General features: G+C 31.3%; 2 protein-coding genes across 2 annotated transcripts; both read right to left on the reverse strand.

Moving 5' to 3' along the window:
• Positions 1 to 4: 4 nt before the first annotated feature.
• On the reverse strand, positions 5 to 3,648 carry LOC144574617 (polygalacturonase-like). The gene is made up of 9 exons (XM_078324621.1): positions 3,384 to 3,648; positions 2,997 to 3,128; positions 2,717 to 2,884; positions 2,409 to 2,429; positions 2,101 to 2,308; positions 1,454 to 1,535; positions 1,239 to 1,347; positions 487 to 603; positions 5 to 394 (listed from the first exon to the last, which is right to left on the reverse strand). The coding sequence occupies exons 1-9, from the start codon at positions 3,588 to 3,590 to the stop codon at positions 164 to 166; spliced, it is 1,275 nt and encodes a 424-aa protein (XP_078180747.1). The 5' UTR covers positions 3,591 to 3,648; the 3' UTR covers positions 5 to 163.
• A 14,609-nt stretch (positions 3,649 to 18,257) lies between these two features.
• On the reverse strand, positions 18,258 to 20,178 carry LOC144574626 (chaperonin-like RbcX protein 2, chloroplastic). Its single transcript, XM_078324635.1, has 5 exons — positions 19,679 to 20,178; positions 19,031 to 19,122; positions 18,865 to 18,922; positions 18,696 to 18,761; positions 18,258 to 18,591 (listed from the first exon to the last, which is right to left on the reverse strand). Exons 1-5 carry the CDS (start codon positions 19,958 to 19,960, stop codon positions 18,469 to 18,471), a joined length of 621 nt encoding a protein of 206 aa, XP_078180761.1. The 5' UTR covers positions 19,961 to 20,178; the 3' UTR covers positions 18,258 to 18,468.
• Between the last annotated feature and the right edge of the window lie 960 nt (positions 20,179 to 21,138).

The raw sequence follows: 21,138 nt of genomic DNA on the forward strand, positions 1-21,138 counted from the left end.
TCATAACTAAATAAATATCTGTATTCACTAAAAAAGGTGTGTAATAATTACAAGTATGATTCTCCTACAATATTTATTTACTCCACAACTATGCCAGTGATGTTCTTGTACAACTAGAAGGTATCTAACTAGCTACATACAAATCATCTACTTTTCTTTTTATCTAACTTGTGTATGAACACGGGGTGGGAATGACGGTGCCAATTTTGCTCCACTTGGCATTCTGACACGCGCTTCTGGCGGATTTATTATTTTGAGTGACTAAATTAATGTCCTGCAACTGTATCCCTCGACAAGACATGGTTTTACTGCAACTCAATTTGATTGCAACATCACTTGCAGTTGTTCCCTTGATGTTCTTGTACACTATGCCGCTGACCTCTACAGCTGATTTCTGCAATTTACGTGAAAATGGTTATAAACATTACATCAAATAATATGCTATAATTCAAAGGGGTGCATTGTAATATGGGAGAGATGTTTAACCTGTGTTTTGCAGGGTTTGTTGGAGTCACAGTAGTTCTGATCAATGATTATGGGATTTTTTACATTGTACATCACAATGTTTTGAAATATTATATTTTTCGCATAACCGCTCCCGCCCTGTCAAAAGAAGAAATTAGTTAGTGGTGTTGATTAAACAAAATTTAAAAGATTCATAATTCACCTATCATTAAGGAAGGAAAGTACAACTTTTACAAGCTGACCTGATTTAACATATATTTTATAGAAGTAACCTAAGCCAAACAGTCGACTATGTTTGCTATCTAATTTTTTACTTTTTTTCTCGTTTAAAATGGTCAAAGTGTTTGGCAGTTTTTTTTGGCCGTGTTTCACCGATTAGCAAGTCAATTTCAGAACCTTAACTTATATTTAGGTATGATTTGACTTTGACCTGATCAAATCTAATTTAAAGTACCTCGGCCAAACAAATGAGTATGTTTCACATCTAAAATTTTACTCTAGTAAAGTGGTCATCGTGTTTGGCAGATTGTATTTGGTACTAGAATGTCCAAATAAATCTTATCTTAGAGACTTAAATTGTCAGAAAATAGGTTGACTTTCATTTTTAGTTGTACCAAACTTGTTAGAATTGTTCTGCTAACAAAGAACCTTTAGAGGTCAATTTGCTCATCTTCAGATAGCAAAAAAGGGTACTAAATTTGAAGAGGTGTACAAAAGATGCCATGAATGAAAAGCACAGAAAAAATTAGAAGAAAATCAAATGTGGGTCCCACCTGCCAGGTCTTGATTCGGACGCCGTTGGTTGTGCCGTACAATTTAACGGTGTCAATCAAAACATCAGAAACTCGAGCCATTGAATTGTCATCTCCTAAACTCCCAATGCTGTTTGTGAATTTAGTTGTACAAACGAATTAGCATTATTTATATTTATTTGATTTACATAGACAAATTTTAAAGGGGTAACACTAGAAAATTAAAATTTCCATACCTTATACCATGACCGGGCCCACAAGTTATCTTGGTAGCTTTTAGGTTTTTTGTTCCTGTCTCTATCGACATGCAATCGTCACCTTCATTAATATAAGCCATATTAGATACTGGAAATACATGTCAACTAAATTTGTATATAATAAGTAGGAAAGTGCTAAGGAGATGATCAATTGTTTAATCTTGCTTTAAAGCAAAGTACTAAGCATGATCTTGTTGTCTAGTGTTATTATTTTGGCTTCTATTCCATATGGTTGTGTTGGGTTGTATTGAGTAATTATTGCTTGCAAGAGTTCACTAATTGACATTTTTAACACTAGGCTTAGCTTCACGGCCACAAGTTCATGTCAATTAATTTATGTCTCTGGCTTAATTTTAAATTCTAATTTAATTTATGCTGTATATTTGCAAATTTAACCAATGGTGCCATGCACTGAAAGCTTAAGGTACTACAAAGAAGGTTCTTTTACCATTTTAAATCATCCAGAGGCCAATTAAAATTAGACAGTAAAAAAAGAAGATAAAATCAATTGCAGAAAGGGTAAAAAATGCTCGATTGATAAAGGACTGCATAGTTATATCGGACCAATCAATTATGTGAAAAAATATCTAGTACAGTAACAAATTCAAAATGGTTATGTTATCTACCTGTCTTGATTACACAGTTTGTAATTACTATGTTAGTTGTGGAAGATATATGTAATCCATCGGTATTAGGGCTCGTTGAAGGCGCGGTTACAGTAAGGCTTGCAACATTCACACTGTTACATTTCTCGATAGAGACATGAATTTGTTGGCTGTCCTTCACGTTTAAGTTCGTCAATGCCAAGTTATTGCAAGAATAAAATGTCATAGCCTGTAAAAAATGAAAGAAATATTAATTAAGAAGTTCAACTAATTATTTGATAGCCAAATTAATATACATCTTGAAATATATAGCATTGTATCACACATACCGTTGGTGCTTTTGTGCAGGGCTGCATAATCAGTTTAAAAAAAATTGAGTTAGTATCTTTTTAAGCAAAAATAAGAAAAGTGCATGACATCAGATTCACAAATTATGGATTTGGTTGCCTATGAGATAATATTCATTAATTATGGTGGTTCAAAAACTCATCAAGTGACAGCTCCGGTGAGACAGATAATTGTAATTAAATTTCATAAGCAGCTAGAAACTTATGGTAATGTCAGTTGATTGTTTATATTTGCTGGAAACATCCTGTATATATAGCAGCATTATTGCTTTTCAGGAGAAGGCACATACTTTTGATTTGTTAATTTTGCATGAGTTTTGCCACCATGCATTCCCGTTTCCGTTGATAGTTCCACCACCAGTAACAGCGAGATTTCTTAGGTATTTAAACACCATCCAGTGAGTTGTGCTCTTTGAATTCCATGCCGACCGGGAAGGAGCTATAATGATACCATGTACCTGTTATTTTCATAGGAAAAAAATATGCAAAAACCATACAAATCAATTTCAAACAAGATGCTAATACTAATTTAAAAAATTTAAATGCATGGTTTCTCTTTTTCAATCGTACTGCAACTTGAATGGGTGATTTGCAAGGGCCACTGAATGTAATAGGCTTCAGGAGAAATTTCTTATTGTTTGGAATCAAGAGAACAGCTGAGTGTGCAGAGGCGCAGACTGCCGTCCATGCTTTCTCAAATGCCTGAAATTAAGAGAAAAACTATTGTAAATAAAAGTAAACATTTTCTGAAAAAAAGTATATGTGAAATATATGTATGCCAAATAATTCTGAGCTAGCTGAGGTGTAAATTAATAACTTAGAGGATCAAATATAATTTATATAACAAAACTAAACCATCAGATAGCCTCCTACATGCATTTGTAAAGAGTCACAGCTGGTTGAATATATTGCATGTATATATAGATATATATAAATATATAATTATATAATATGTACCTTAGTATCATCAGTTGTTCCATCGCCTTTTGCACCATAGCTTATTACATTGAATGTTGTTTGTGAGGCCTTAAGAGACCTGCCTAGGTACTTTGGGAAATTTGTATAAGAGGTTTCTTTTAAAGAAACAAAGCTGCTGCTGTAACAACTTATGTTATTGGAGGAAAGTATCAGGAGAAAAACAAAGAAAAGCTTTTGCATGGCCATTTTGTTTGTTTGTTTGCTTGTTTCTATATAGCTCACAAAGAGAAAGGAGACAGTATAGTGTTTTAAATTTAATTGTTGATCGAATATATCAAATCATAACAAGGTCGAATGTATTTATAGAGAGAAACACAAAGAAGGTTGTTGCTTGTGCACGATCTCATTTGTAAGGTAAAAATGCATGAGTATAGAAAAAGTTAATCTAAAATTCTTTCTAGGTATGGAGCTAGATTTTAAGAGACTTTGAAACGCAAGTTATTTTTAGATATTACTTGCCTCAAAATCTGTTGTCATATGTAGTAGAAGAAAGGCGGCAATAACCACGTACTTTTTATTTTGTCTTTTATTATTATTAATTTTTCTCGAAAACGGTTGTGGATTAAAAGTACACACATCTACAATAGTATATGTTAAGGTGCCCCATGTTAATTCTACCTAAAAATTTGGTAGCCGGCCAATTAGTTGAAACTTTTATATAAAACAACTAATTAGTTGGCGTTTGCTGGTACAAAAACTCCGACAATAAATTTATAATATATAACTACTTAATTACATGAAGGATAATATCTAACCAATTGTGCTAGCTATAGACGTACATGCAAATTATTTATTATATATACATGTTAATTAATCTATTTATTATACATACATATTAAGATGAAATTAATTATTTCAAAAGTCCTTTCAGAGAGAATTAATTGCTGCACACAATAATGATGAAACTCAAAAATGTGAAATTTTTTTTTATTGATGTTCTATCTATTTATGCAACAACAAATATATAAAGTTTTTTTTATTCTGAATTTTGAATTGATGAATTCATTTTGAGGAATATTGCTAAAATATATTGTCAAATATTAATTCTATTAATGATAAATTTAATTTGTAAATTGGTTGAGGTCCATTCAAAGCTAAAGTAATTTAACAATATTGACAGTAAATAAAATAAATTAAACGAACTACAACTCATATATATACATCCCATGCATGTATGTAATAGACCTCAGTCCAAATGTCTCGTGTCTTTCATGTCTCAATCATGCCTCACATCTTTATCTTAATTTGTTTTCAAAGTTCAAAGAATCGATGTGAATTGCTCAACATGATATATATCCATATTTAAATGTACTTGAGACCAAATTTTATATTTTTTTGAATTTTTTTACTATTCCTTTTAGATAGATACAAAATCACTAGATTATGGACTATCTAAAAAGAGTAATTTTGTACCTATTTAAAAAGTAATAATTTTTTTTTTCAAATATATAAATTTGGCCTCTACATTTTAATATGAAGACTATATTGAGCAATTTAGATTGACTTTTTGGACTTTGAAAACAAAGATAAAAATACGAGGTAGGATTGAGGCATAAAAAAAGTGCCGCATTCAGCCTTACTCATGTAATAATAATAATTAATTGAAGGATTTAAAATTTGCAACCATTTGAAAATTAATTGAACATATTTTCAATTACATGTTTCTAGCCAATTTAAAAATATAGCCTACATTTTATGAAACTATATGTTTCAGTAACATATCAATTGGACATATATATATATATGATATGAGTAAGGCTTGGGTGCTATGGATAGCATAAAGATATCCGTGTTACGGTCTCAAATACATATTATATAAACTTCAAACTTTGATTTAAGTATCTCAATAAATTAGTTATATAATAATTTTGTAGAATACTATTTTTTACTATTTTTTATGATTTATGAAATATGGCAAAAAATAGTCTAAAATATTGACAATTTTCTTTTATTTTTTTACTATTTTTTTAATATTTTTGAGGCCGTAGCACGGATATCCTTATGCTATCCATAGCACCCAAGCCTTACTCTATATATATATATATATATCATGCGATTATACTAGGTGTATATATAGGAATTCGGATCACCCTGATGTACCTGACTCAAGCAAATTGGAATTGGACGGCCCAGATCATTCTTTTAACTTAGTACGAATATCAAAGCACAAATAGTGCTGCCCCTATTAGGGGTGTAAACGGTCGGATACGGATTGGATAGTGGTCAAACCGTATCCTTATCCGTTATAATTTTTTGGATACGGATATATAGTCTCAAATATGGATACGAATACGGATAGTCTCGGATACGAATACGAATCAGATATTAAACTGATACGGATATCAGAAAGATAAGAATATGGATATGAATATAATTCAAATAGCCAACGATGTCTAGTACAGCTGTTTAAGGCATAGCTCTCCCACGGGAGAGCAGGGGCTCGATCCCTGCAGTGGGGCAGGATTGAGATATGGGGTGTGTGTGAGTGCCCAAGGGCTGTGATAAAAAATAAAAATAATTAAAAATAAATTACTGATGTATATTATAGAAAAAAATAATATCTAAATATAATTTCTTCATTTATAAATTAGATCTAATACTTTTCATAATAAATTTGTTAGTTACAAAACATATATCATATTATCAAAACATTAGTCACTAATCATATCATAGTGTTATATTTTTTGTTGGCATATATATGTATATATAGTTTAAATGTTTAATAGATCATTTGGTATGTATATGCAATTTAATAAATCAATTAATAATATATAGTGCATTTGTTGTGGTTTAGGAGTGCAATGATCGGATACATATAGTTAAAAATCTTACTGTATCTTTATTAATTATAATTTTTCGAATACGCATACGGATACAGATAGTTTCGGATATAGATAAGAATCGGATAATTTAAGTAATTTTTCGGATTCAGATCCGAAAAAAATCGGATAATATCGGATCCGTTTACACCCCTAGTCCCCAATGCGTCATTCCCGAATAGGCACCGTTTTGAGTTAATCTGGGCCGTCCGTTTCAATTTGCTTGAGTCAGGTACCTGGGAGGATTCGGATTCGACCGGTCAAGGATCCATAGTTTGAACTTGGTACAAGTGCATTTAAGTTCTGACTTGGTCGCCAAAATGGGATGACTTCCTGGAAATTGACAATTAATGCCATAGTACCTATATTGCTATTTTATGAGATAGCTTTAACAAAATTTATCAAAAACATCCACTTAATTTTTATATTGAGTTTTAAATTTTCAGTGGGGTCAAAGGACAAGGACTGCATAAAGTGCTGATTTTGTCTCTCGTCAAAATGAGAAGAAATGAAGAAGCAAAAGCCGTTAATTAATATCAGAATTAAAATTTATCATTAAATATATTAAAAGAGTTCTATTAGTTGGAATGATAATTTTCTACCTAATTTATTATTGAGTTTTTAATTTTTGAGTGAATTTTACCAATACACTGTAATTTATACCACAATGACATAAAATGTGCTATCTTTTTACCAATACACTGTAATTTATTGAGGAATTTTACTGATGACATAGCCGATCAATTTATTATAACTGTAATACATTAAACATGGTAATTAACCGGAGTAGCGGTTCAATTTTTATTCAAAATTAATTCTATTTTTGAATAGTATTTATTTAAGGTTATCTAACTTAGATTGGATAAGAAGCTTTACAGAGGAACTTTCAAATTTATGATAATAGTTAAGAAATTTTATTTTTGCTGCATATATTTAACTAAGCACTTATTCACAAATTTAGGCGGCATCAACTACTTTATAAATATAGCAATAATCAGCATGCAATTTGTTAATCTCAACAAACAATTTATGGTAAGGTCAATAGATAGAATAGAAAGGTGTAAAATGAAAAGCAAGTCAAAAGATAAAACCAACCGAGTTGCAAAATGCAAAAGAAGATTGTTTAGTTAGGTCTCCATTTTAAGCATGGGCAATGGTTTTGTTTTAATTAAGGTTAGTCAGAAACATGACACGTGTACGTGGATAAGATTTTTAGTTACTTGCCAATTACTCAAAATAGTGATACAAAATTAGATGACACTGAAAGTGAAATTTGCCAAATATATATATATATATATATATATATAGAGAGAGAGAGAGAGAGAGGGGTTGGCTAAGATCAAAGTGGTAGTTCCTGAGCTTTGGTGCTACCAATTCATTTTTCAATTTTCAAAGTTTAAAACGTCGATCCGAACCGTTCAAGTTGTTCTCAATATTAAATTGTGCTTGGAGACCAAATTTTACATTTTTCTGAATTTTTTTACTATTTGTTAAGCCAATTTGAAAACAGCTGATCCAACGGTGGCTTCTGATTTTACTGTTTTGTTAAGCCACCGTTGGATCAGCGATTTTCAAAGTGGCTTAATAAATAGTAAAAAAATTCAGAAAAATGTAAAATTTGGTCTCCAAGCACAATTTAATATGGAGAACAACTTGAACGGTTCGGATCGACGTTTTGAACTTTGAAAATTGAAAAACGAATTGGTAGCACCAAAGCTCGGGAACTACCACTTTGATCTTAGCCAACCTCTATATATATATATATATAGGGATGGACTACGCTACTCCATGGAGTAAAACGCGTTTGTACTCCACGCCGTATTTTCATTTTGAAAATCCAAACGACCGATCCGAACTGTTAGATGTGATCTCCATATTGAAATGTGCTTGGAGACCAAATTTTACATTTTTTTGGAATTTTTTTACTATTTATTAAGCATTTTTCAAAATTGGCTAAGATCAAAGTGGTAGTTCATGAGCTTTGGTGCTACCAATTCGTTTTTTAATTTTTAAAGTTCAAAACGTCGATCCGAACCGTTCAAGTTGTTCTCCATATTAAATTGTGCTTGGAGACCAAATTTTACATTTTTCTGAATTTTTTTACTATTTATTAAGCCACTTTGAAAATCGCTGATCCAACGGTGGCTTAACAAAACAGTAAAATCAGAAGCCACCGTTGGATCAGCTGTTTTCAAATTGGCTTAATAAATAGTAAAAAAATTCAGAAAAATGTAAAATTTGGTCTCCAAGCACAATTTAATATGGAGAACAACTTGAACGGTTCGGATCGACGTTTTAAACTTTGAAAATTGAAAAATGAATTGGTAGCACCAAAACTCAGGAACTACCACTTTGATCTTAGCCAATCTCTCTCTCTCTCTCTCTATATATATGAGTAAAGCTAATATACATAAGTGTACCGTACACTTAACTTTATGACCGTCAGATTTCTTTAAAAGTCATGTAGATTCTTTAAAAGTCGTGGTAGCACGACTTTTAAAGAAATATGATGCCCTAAGGTTAAGTGTACGGTACACTTGGTACACTTACGTGTATATTAGCTTTACTCTCTATATATATATATATATTAATGCATTTGTAAAAAAATAGAGACTTAGTTTAGGCGAACCTTCGCTGCACCTGAACTGAATAAGGTGCCAAACTTGATAAATATAGGTTAGGTTAAGTGAAAGTAACCTAACATATATACGGATCAATTTGGGAATGACCAAATGTAATCTGCAATATAATATGTTTATCATAATTAGAAAAACCTTATTTTAGCATATATATAGGCCTTATTTAAATATAATTATATATCATGAATTAATTGTAATTGTGAATTGTATGCAAATGCAAACCTATCAAATTATTCATTACAAATTTGTTGATCCATAGAGTTAGGATGCGCGCTCAAGCTGTTATATTTCGAAAAATTGAGTCATTATTATTTCTGCTTACAAGATTTTTTTTCATAATATTCTAAAAATATTATAAGTCTTTTGGTAATATATTTTATTTATAATATTGGCAATAATAGTATGTCTTTGGTGAAAATAAAAAGCTTTTCAACAATGTAATAAAAATAAGGGAGCACCTAGCTACCCCCGTAACAATTCCCCATTTCATCCCCCAATTATTAACTACTTCAATAACTACTAACTACCTAGGGGGACCATTTACTATTTGGGGACCACATAATATTTAAAAGATTTTACAACTGGCGCGCCCAAGTATTCATCTATAATGCATCAAGTATTTATCTGTAACACATCAAGTATTCATACCTAATATATCAAGTATTTTTTAAAAAAAAACTGGACACGTTTTTAGAGGTGGGATTTTTTCTTCTTCGTTCAATCTAATCAATATTTCTGACGATCGGTGAGGAATTTAGCAAATCTAAAACCACGAATGTTTTTGACATAATTTTTTCTTTAAAATGAGATCTATGATGATATACTTTCGAGTTGTCCGTTGTACAAGTATTCATCCTTATCGAGAAAGTATTCATCCTCGTCGTGCAAGTGCAAATATAAAAACTGGGCACATCATTCATCCATCTTTTACACGTTTTTAGAGGTGGTTTTTTTTTCTCCGTTCAATCTAACCAATATTTCTGACGATCTGTGAGGAATTTTAAAAATCTAAAACCACGAACGTTTTCTACACAATTTTTTCTTTCAAATGAGATCCATGATGACATAATTTTGAGTTGTCCGTTGCACAAGTATTCATCTCTTATCGAGAAAATATTAATCATCGTCATGTAAGTGTAAATATAAAAACTAGACACATCACTCATCCATCTTTTACACGTTTTTAGAGGTGGATTTTTTTTTCTCCGTTCAATCTAACCAATATTTCTGACGATCTGTGAAGAATTTTGCAAATCTAAAACCACAAATGTTTTCTACACAATTTTATCTTTCAAATGAGATCCATGATGACATACTTTCGAGTTGTTCGTTGCACAAGTATTAATATCTTGTCACGCAAGTATTCATACCTAAGATATTAAGTATTCATTTATACAAATTGAAGTATTCATATCTAAGACATCAAGTATTCATTCATATATCTCTATTTTTTTTTATCAAAATTTGTTTTTATGTCATTTATTTAATACGAAGTGGCCTAATTCACCATTAATAAAGTTTTGTTCTTTGCAAAACTCGCTACTTCATGAGGAAGGGGAACATAAATATGAAAGGGATTAATTGCATATACATATACAAAATTATATTGATACGATCGACAGTGATGGATCTGACCCAGTAGAGACGTGCTCTAGTATTCATTCATACACGTTGAAGTATTCAATCCTGGCAGAGGCGTGCTTGATTGGGATGGAGTGACGGATGATCTCCGGCAGAACATTCGCTGGAGCGGGAGCAGCAAACATAGAGGGAAAAAATCGAGGTGAAAGTGTAAGAGGGAGGGACATTATTGTATTTACCATTTCGAGGTGGGAGAGGGAGGGGAGCTTATCGATGGAAAAACGGAGGCGGAGGAGGAGGTGGGAGAGGGAGGTAGAGGCGGAGGTGAGGTGTGGGAGGCGAAGGTGAGGAGAGGGAGGTGGGAGGCGGATGTGGGAGAAGAAGATGGAGATGAAAGAGAAAAATGGAGGTGAAAGAGAAAGGGAGAAAGAGGAAATAAATAAATGTTGTTAAAAATAGTAGTTATAGTTATAGTTAAAATAAAAAGTTAGTTGGGGGATGAAATGAGGGATGGATAAGTGGGGAAAATTATAATTATCCTAAAAATAAAAATAATGAAATAGTAAAATTACTATTTTTATTATATTCCCTAAATCATAAATTTGTATTTTTGTTTGATTCTCTAATCATGAAAGTTAATGCATGACGAGTGTGGCAATTGGAAAAGAAAAACTATATAATTAGTGGAGATCATAATACAATTTTTCTTTAATATAATTATGAGTATAAAAATGGGGGGATATAGGTGTGAGGATGATTATAATTATTCTAAATTGTTATGGATGTAGATTTTAACAGTAAATTTTTGATTCAAACCAACGAAGAGGTAAGAGAAAAAAATTATTTGAACTATTATATAAATGATTCTATATATGAAAACAAAAAAATAATGAATTATATAAATAATTCTTCGCTTATATAAATATAATCCATCACAACCACCTTTTTATTTCCAAAATTTCAATCGTACTCCAATATAATTATGATACATTTTTAGTTTAGCATGCATCCTTTCATGAGTTCTTGATGTAAATATATTATCATCTATGCTCTAATAAAATTTTATTTTAATGATTGTAATATTGTAATACCCTTGAGTTAGAACATTGAATTTGAAACTATACAACTGTTAGTAATTATAAGGTCGTGTATCAAAACCTTTTTCAAATTATATATATATATATATGATCTTGATAATTATCACCACACTCTCATCTCTGCATTTATTTCCACATTAACTTCTATAACTACCATGGAGAACTATAAAAACTCTAGCATTGATTTTTTTTTCTAAAGTATTAATACTTACGCTTATCTCTAAAAATGGAAGTATTTATACTTATAAGATGAATAATTTTTACATAAATAATTCTCTCCAACTAAATCTCAAACTACATGGGGGACCATACACATAAATAATTTCTAGCACAGATTTTTTTTTATCTCATTTCAATCTCGTTCACATTTTTGACGATCTATGAAGAATTTTGCGAATCTAAAACAACGAACGTCTTCTACGCAATTTTTTTTTAAATGAGATCCATGATGACGTACTTTCGGGCTCGTCGTCACACAAGTATTTATACCTCGTTGTGCAAGTATTTATACCTATACTTACAAGTATTTTTTACATATGACACCGACTGACATATGAAATTATTAATATCAAGTATTACAAATATTTATACTTATACACTAGAGTATTTATACACATGTAAAAAATACTTGAATAATCACACGTTTATCGTGATGAATATTTTTTTGTATGGATAAATAATTAGTGGGAACCATAGTACAACCTCTAAAAAATTATCACATTTCTTATTTACCGAGGATCCTTTAATTTTAGAAGTGTTTAAATAAATAGTGGCTGCAGGGATAGAGGGGGATAGTGTTAGTTTGTAATAATCTAGAAGTCAATAATACGATAAATTATCATAAAGCTTTGTTCATGAATTGAATGTTTATTTATATATCATTTTGTTGCCTTGAGTATTATTGAATTTATGGATCATTTCGAGTTCATGACTGAAATTGTGAAACTCCATAATATAGATGATATATACTCTTAAAAGGTCACTGACCAAGGTAATTAGCAGGAACACTAATTACCGCGATAAGGTTAGTATGTGGATTAAAAGATGGTTAAGTTTTACAAACCACCTGACACGAGATGTCATTTTAATCAAATAGATACATGTTCTAGGAACATGGTATTTGACAGACACCGAATGAAACATTAAATAGAATTGTGTTCGTGTCATTTATGTTTTCATTCAGTGTCAGGTTCTACAGTATGAGGTATTTATCGTTCCCACTGAGAAATATGTATGTGTGATTGTTATCTACCGCTGTCCGTAAAAAGCAGTCATAACGGTAGCTTTTCCATATGTATAGCTTAGCTGAGGAAGTGATAGTTTACCAAGAATACTATTTGTCCCTCGTATCTCTATACGAGCTATAGCATCACTGGGCCCCTTGATAGAGTTAGATTATCTGCTAGCGGTATAATTACAAGAGTAATTATATTTGATAATCTGCTCAAGATCAAGAAAAGATTCAGTTAGCAAGGATGACACACATCTACCTTGAAACTGATCTGATAGCTATGAGACAGAAGAACAGACACAAGTAAATTGTTTACTGGATCGTGATATTGTACAGTACAGCATCATCTGTGTAATTGGATGGTCATGATGTGTTGCCAGATGCCGCTCATGATTATAGAAGTTAAAATAGTTTTAACTCTATTTACCAACATAACACAGATCCTATTGGGTCACACCATATAGGAGTTAATCGGAGAATTTTATTGTGATTGATTATAAATTGGTTATGATCAATAGTAAGATGGTTATAATTAATTATACGTGTTATAATTAAATTATAAATGTTATGTAAAAATAACAAGCAAAAACATTGGTTAATTTATAAACGTGTGTGACACGTTGTATAAAAGTTAACCGGTTAATTTATAAATGTGCCGGACACGTTGTATAAATTACCGAAATAACAACCGCAAGAAAAATATATATATAATTTTTCAGAATAATTATACGAATATTATTTGTGTTCGGGCCGAGGGCATTCGGGTCTTTTCAGATTCGTCCTTATCCGCATGACATGTCATTGATCTTATCCAGATGACATGTCATCAATCCTATCCACAAGGGCAAAATGGTCATTTCACACCTATGCCACCTTGCATGTGTAGAAACATGGAGAAGAGTGTGGAAGGTGTGGAAGGGGTATTTTGGTCATTTCACATATAAAAGGATGAGGTGTCAATGGCATACCTTGTAAATAGGCCGAACTTGGAGGGCATTTTGGTCTTTTGCAACCGACCCTAAACATTATAAATAGGGGTGGAGGGGTAGAGAGAAAATTCACTAATTCATTCGTACCGTTTCGTGTCGAAACGGATCAGTATTTTCTCTCTTTGTCGGTTTCTCTCCCAAATAGTGTTTCGGTTGAGAAAAGAAAGTTATACGTACTTGACGTATAATCTTGCGGGTTGTTGTGGAGTATATTTACGGGATCGATGAATAGTGTTTTACCGAATTTCGCGGTATGTCAGTTTTGCATATTGATGAAACTGAGCAACCGAAAATTCGTGTTTACGAGTTTTCGTCTTTTCTTTGTGAATAGTGTTTTTGCAGAATTCCGCGGTTTACGGTATTTCTGGCAGAAGAAATAAACCGCTCTCCGGTTAGTCCTGGTGGATAACCGATAGAGGCATCAGACGTCTGATGCTCCGTTCCGAGTCGATTCCTTCCCTGGTGAGGCTCTACTCGCTCGGTCTGCATTCCAACTGTGATTTGGAAACAATGTATAAATATGTTATATTAATCTATTTAATTTGTAAGTAGATTAAAGTTTTAGAAATCAATCATGGAGTAGATCTGTAAAAGGATTAAATTGAGTTTTGATGCCAAAGGAATACTGAAGGTGGACCGCCTTGGAAAGTTTCCTGACATACCCCGTTTAATCCTGAGCTTAAGTTGGCTGTATAAATTTTTGTTCTACGGTCATTCCGCACCTTAAGCCTAAAAGGGGTTTTGGTTAGCACCCCGTAAAACCCCAACAGATAGGAGTGTGGAGATGAATATAATTATTCACACACACACACACACACGAGTAAAACTAGGGTGTTCTTAAGTTCACTAAGTCCTTTGGTGAACTCAAGTCTAAAACCCATCGAATCGGTTTCAAATGACGAATCCGAACTGTTGAAACCCGCTTACCTTACGAGTGATGCATCTACATGTGAAAATTTTAAACATTCAAATTAATTTAGTATAAAGTCAAGCGGTCAAAATTAGAAGGTTAATAAATTAATTTTAATACATTCATTTTTTGAATCTTTTGTTATCATTTGACTCTATGGAAATTTAATTTTTTTATATGTAGACGCATCACTCGTAAGGTAGGCAGGTTTCAACGGTTTAAATTCGTCGTCTAAAACCGATTCGATGGGTTTTAGACTTGAGTTCACCAAGAGACTTGGTGAACTTAAGGACACCCTAGTTCTACTCTCTCTCTCTCTATATATATATTCATATTTTTGAATATTACCACTCATATAACCTGGTGTACTTGAGTTTTGACAGATATCTTTCTTATACAGATATATACCTGTGTGTATTTGGGTGTTGACAGAGTTTAATATATTTTTTTTTGTTATTTTTTATTTCATTTTAAGTATATATAGAACGTTACAAGTAATATAACAAATTCAAAGTTATTTGGTTAAATCTTTAAGTTTGTAATATTATGAATGATAATGAAATTTAGAGTTCTCTGAAATTTAAGTTCCAACAAAAATAATATTTCATAAAATTAAATTGAAACACTAAATAATACATTCTACATGTATTGTAGTGAAAATTAATTGTTTTCCTTGTTGTATTAGACTGTAGTCAAAACTTAACTTCGTTTACAAAAATAATTTTTTTGTGCACATCTGAGGTTAGAACTTAGAAATGGTCTATCAAATTACAGCAGCATTTTTTTTTCTTCAGCAGAAAAAGTTAACTAGGATTGGCGGCTTATTAAAGAAGGTATCAATTGATTATAACTAATTAATGAGATCTCCATCAAAGAAGTCAACAACAGCTCTTTGCTGCTTTGAGCTAAAAAATTGGGGTGATGATATTGACAGTACTAATATCTTTATTAATACAATACTATCTAAATATTTTAATATATAGTCAAATTTACCTTTCATTAACTATATATGTCCTTAAAAACTGCTGTCATTCATTATTATAAGATTTTGTTTCCTTAATTTTTTTTGAGAAACTAATATATTCTTTGTATGATTCTCTTTCTTTGAAAGTTATATCTATAAATTAAATAAATATTTGATAATATTCCTTATTTATATTTCATCATATTTTAATATTTTTAAATATATTACAAGAATGAAAGTTTTTATTATATTATTGAAATTCTATCAATATATACATTTATGAATAATTATTTCAATCCCCACACTCCAGTACCCCCATTGTACCCCCATCTCTTAAACATATTTTAACTTCCCATAAACTAACTTAACTAACTAATTTATTCAAAACACTAGTATAAATACTTGAAAGATAATAAATTAATATTTGCAAATTAAGATATTAATACTTGCAAATTAAGATATTAATACTTGCATGTCTAACTTGATATAACTATATGGAGAGACCACTCAAACTACATGGGGAGAAGAATCATACACATTTTTAGAGGTGGGTTTTTTTTTTTTTTTTCAATATCTTCCACATTTCTGATGTTCTATGAGGAATTTTGCGAATCTAAAACCACGAATGTATTCTACGCAATTTTATCTTTCAAATGAGATCCATGATGACGTACTTTCGGATTCATCGTCACACAAGTATTTATACCTCATTGTGCAAGTATTTATACCGCATCATACAAGTATTTATACCTATACTTGTAAGTATTTATCCCCAATCGTGGACCCCGCATCTCCGCATCACATTTCCCTAATCGTCCCTGCGTCAACTTTTCTCTAACAAAAATAGTTGACCACATAGGTATAAATACTTCAGTGCATAGATATAAATACTTGTAATACTTGATATTAATACTTTTAAATGTCAGCAGTGTCATATGTGAAAAATACTAGGTATAAATACTTAAATGACGAGGTATAAATACTTCTATGATGACGAACTCGAAAGTATGTCATCATGGATCTCATTTGAAAGATAAAATTGTGTAGAAGATGTTCGTGGTTTTAGATTCGCAAAATTTCTTATAGATCATGAGAAATGTGGACAAGATTGAACAAATAAAATTGGAGGTACAATGGGGGATGAGAGTGAGGGTACTCATATCATCTCCCTACATTTATATTACCTAACTCCACAAGTATCTATTAAAGAAAAGAAAAAAAGATATTTTTGGCAAAATATTTTTTTGTTGAAAATAAATCTATCGATACTAATTGTATTAAATTTCATGAATATTATTTTTTCCAGACGGGATCTTTTTAATTATTTTCTATTGGATATATCCATTATTATATATTTTTTTACATAATAAAACTCATTTGATATAATTAGACCGAAAATCAAGAAAAATGCAAAATATTTGGTATATCATTTAGATGAAAATTTCAATATGTTGTAATATTTTGAAGATTTGTGTTATAATTAAACTTTTTAATTTGTGAAACAATTATTTTGTTGTTAGGGAGGAATATATATACCATTTTTTTGTTTTTTGTAGTGTGGTGAGGGGAAATAGTATCTTTGTTGCCTGTTATTTATCTAATAAACAATGCTTCAATTCAGATAATAAAAGGTGATCCAAAAAAATCAGTTTGTTTCAGAAAAAAAGGAGGAGAAGATGCAAAAAATTAAGGAACTTCTAAGAGCTTGATAAATAATAATAGAATCATTGATAGCTCCAATCTGTTCCTTTTTTTTCTCTCTCTCTGTGAAGTATCTTCTTCGTAGATTTATAAAGTATTTTAAAAGATATATAGACATTAAAAAGTTTACTATTTAAGGGAGCAAAAAGAAGTAATTGCTTAACGAAGGGCAATTTTGTCCATCAGATAAAAAAAATTGAATTGCGTTGTGTCATTAACACATTTTATAGTGTTAATACCAGCTCCCAAAAATTGTTTTTAAAAAGATATACCCATTTTTAAAAATAACTATTAAAACATCAAAAATTCACAAAATACAAACTTTTTTTTTTGAAATTTCTAGAAATAACCAAATTGCTGGATTTTCCAACGGTTTTCCTATTTCCGCGGGATTATCCAGCAGATTTGTTTTTAAAAACAATAGAAGATGTTATGATATTTTTTTTTCTATTGAAATATTATAAATAAAATAAATGGAGTACTATAGAATTGAATTTACTAGAAAGACTGCGACAAATAATTCGGATCAATATTTTAATATTTCTTGATGTGTTACTGTAAAAAAAAAATGAAAATGTTTTGAATTTGAATAATTGATCCCGGTTTAAAAATCTTATAGGGTCTATAACTATTTTTGAGTAGTTTAGACAAAATAATAGATCATTTTCTATGTAAAAGGACCCTTCCCCACCGGTTAATAATAGCAGCTCATATCTTGTAGTTGACAGCAGCTCAAGATGTAACTCACAGTCGTTTTAGAAGTAGTTACAACATGCATCTCCATGATTGTAAATGAGAAGTGTGCTTGGTGACCGGTAATTTTTTCTTATTGAAAGTAGACTCCGTTGGCAAATTTTCTTCATATCACAGACATCATAGTATAATTAAGAAGTAAACAGACGCATGAATACAAAAAAAAAAGTAAAGAAAGAAACGACACACTAAGAATTGACTATATTGTTCTGAACAAATGGAATTACTATTACTAGCTATATTAAAGAAGGAAAAATAAAGACGTAATATATATATACATACTTATATACGAAACACCTCTTGGTGTGGTCTTTAATTATAGTTGTTTTTTACGAGAAAATGCGAGTTTGTTGATATACTGAAACTCAATCAACTATTTATTAACCGATTTTCTCAGTGTTGGTATCATCGGATGGCCATATGACGGTTTCCATCAATCGTTCCCGCATCAGCTCTAAATTCTCATCTGATATCTTCTGGTACATCCTTGCATGATCACATTTCTGACAACAACAAAAAGCAGTACCAGTTTTTTTTTTAAAAACCCAACACTCTCTGATTTAGTTTTCATAATTAAAATGTGTCATTTTTTTACTTTTAGTATTACCTTAATCCATTTGCCGTATAGGTGAAGCCGTGTTATCATAACTCTTTCAGCAAGTTCTTGCCTCTCCTGGAAATAATACTCGAAGAAGATATTACGATCAATTTCAATGTCAAGGAAGTATTTCAGAAAAATAAAGTTCCAACTTTTGAAAGGACATTTATGATTTTACCTTTCCTAAAGCACGGAGAAAATATTTTCCATCCTTCGGATTGTTGGAAGCAACAAAACTGTAAAAATAATGTTAATACTGTTATTCTAATGTGAGCGGTATAGAAATCTTCTGTTGTTCCTATCTTTTTTTTCTTTTATTCTATTTTTTATGCAAGTGAACTTACTTATAGAACCACCGATAACTTGGTGGATTCATTTCATACAGCTGGGTAAGTACTGTTCTCACAGCCTTGTATGTAAAGTAGTTCATGAGGTTCTGAAAAGAGCAAGAATTATAAAAAAAAATTATCAGAGAACAAAATTAAATATACTTAAATACTAGATTAAGAATTCAAAAGTTTATTCATTAACCTTTGATTTAAATTTTAGCAGCTATCTTAATTTGATTTAAAACAGACAGGCAAGATCTGTTACCCCAAAGAGACCCAATTGCTGACAGGCGGTCCCCACATTATTTTTTAAACAAATTACAATCAGGTCCCTCTATAAAAATAAGGGTTAAAGTTGGGTCCGGATTTAAGACCGTTTTAGCAAATAAAATTTATCGTACCACTACCAGCACCTGAGGATCTGGATTCTGGAATCTGGAATCTGGAATCTAGAATCTGGAATCTGGAATCCCCAAAATTGGTAGCAGTTATTATCAAGGTACCACAAATTCCCTATTTCAACGATTAAAATTCTCCTCAGTTATTCAAATGGAAACAACGTTTTAGGTTTTCATCTATCCTATTTTGTTGTTAGTATACTACATTTGTAATTTCAATTAGTAGAAAATTTATGATCTCAGAAAAGTGGAAGTAATAACAAACCAGGTGAACATCCTCAAATCCTTCTTCGTAGGTACCGCCAAGCTCATCAACCACCGTCATACCTCTTTTCTTGGAAATTTTCCTCTTTGATCGGACAAGTTGGGCACGGCCATTCCAGTTCCCCATAAACGAAGAACTGAGCTCCAGAGAGCAAAAAACCCTTGCTTTTGGTATCGAATTCCCTTTTACCTTGACATTTGTACTTTGAAGCGCAATCGATTCAAAGCAGAGGCATGGCGATGGGAGCGTATCGAGCGTTACAGATCTGATCGCCATGGCCATTGAGAAAGCTGGTAATATGGAATTGGAATTGGTGCAGATTTGTTTGATATAGTCTGAAAAAGAGAGGTGGAAACCGTGGGAACGGGATTTACTGGGGAATTTGTAGAGTAGTTTAATTTCAAGCCAAACAAAATTCTGAGGCGGAAATCGTTTCTACAAATCAACAACGAATAGTGTCCGATGGGATTCTTATTTGTACTTTTCTCTTTTACAAGTGGCAGCCTCGGACCCAGAATCCACAGATTCCAAAAGGGAAATGCAGGTGCTGCTTCTCTCCAGTTAATTATAAATTGGAGGTGTTCCTGAATCCTGATACCTTTCCCTTTCTATGCAAACTGCAAAGCATTCATAGTTCAGATTTCGGTATCGTTTTTGGACCATCTAACCAAAGTCTAAATGAAACTGACTAAAAGTTTTGGTGAAAATTAAAAAAAAAATTTGAGAAAAATTGAATGTAAAGACTGCGATGTAGTGTGTAATTTGTAAACCTCCTTCGCTATTTGTACTCTCACGCAACGACACCTCCGATTTAGGTATGACCGTATGAGTTTGAAACGGGTCAAAGTTGTTAAATGATATTACGAAAGTACTAAAACTATGCCACGTTGAACTTGGAAACACGTGCCTCTCAACAAGTGTGAAAACAATTCACGTCTCGGGAGATGTCTCAAAATTGTTGGTGTGTAAAAGAGTAAAACTACGTTGTTAGGCATAACGCGCATTTACCTGTATTATAGATTAATATTTTAAATTTTAAATTAATTAAATCACAATATAATTTTCATATAAAAATATACTTGTAAATTAAATTATATATTTTATAATCAATTTTTAAATAAGTAAAAAAGTCACTGAAATTCCAGACTAGTTAAAAGTAACAATTTTCTATCCGTGTTGTAAATTGATAATGTACTGCCAGCTATTAATCAAGAATAATTAATTATAATTAGAAATAATCAATTAATTAGTCAAAAAAATATGTAACGAATTGATTGCCGCCAATAATCACCCTAAATGGCCCTTTTTCAACATTGTTTTCTACCTATAAAAATGATAAAAAATAATTTATTAAAAATGTTAAAATACATAGTACAAAATAATTTGCGCTATTCATAGTACCATAGCCTCACTATGTATAAAATCTACTCCGTTCAAATCTTTACAGTACAAATCTCAAA

Source organism: Carex rostrata, chromosome 23 (genome assembly GCF_964058835.1).
Source record: "Carex rostrata chromosome 23, lpCarRost1.2, whole genome shotgun sequence".
Classification (NCBI taxonomy): Eukaryota; Viridiplantae; Streptophyta; class Magnoliopsida; order Poales; family Cyperaceae; genus Carex; species Carex rostrata.

Coding starts and splice junctions, on each gene's coding strand:
- LOC144574617 (XM_078324621.1), bottom strand. CDS start 3,590: ATGGCCATGCAAAAGCTTTTCTTTGTTTTTCTCCTGATACTTTCCTCC. Junction 2,309..2,408: donor CCTGCACAAAAGCACCAACG/GTATGTGTGATA, acceptor CATTTTTTACAG/GCTATGACATTTTATTCTTG. Junction 395..486: donor ACAAACCCTGCAAAACACAG/GTTAAACATCTC, acceptor CGTAAATTGCAG/AAATCAGCTGTAGAGGTCAG.
- LOC144574626 (XM_078324635.1), bottom strand. CDS start 19,960: ATGGCCATGGCGATCAGATCTGTAACGCTCGATACGCTCCCATCGCCA. Junction 18,923..19,030: donor AGTTATCGGTGGTTCTATAA/GTAAGTTCACTT, acceptor TTATTTTTACAG/TTTTGTTGCTTCCAACAATC. Junction 18,762..18,864: donor TTCTCCGTGCTTTAGGAAAG/GTAAAATCATAA, acceptor TATTATTTCCAG/GAGAGGCAAGAACTTGCTGA.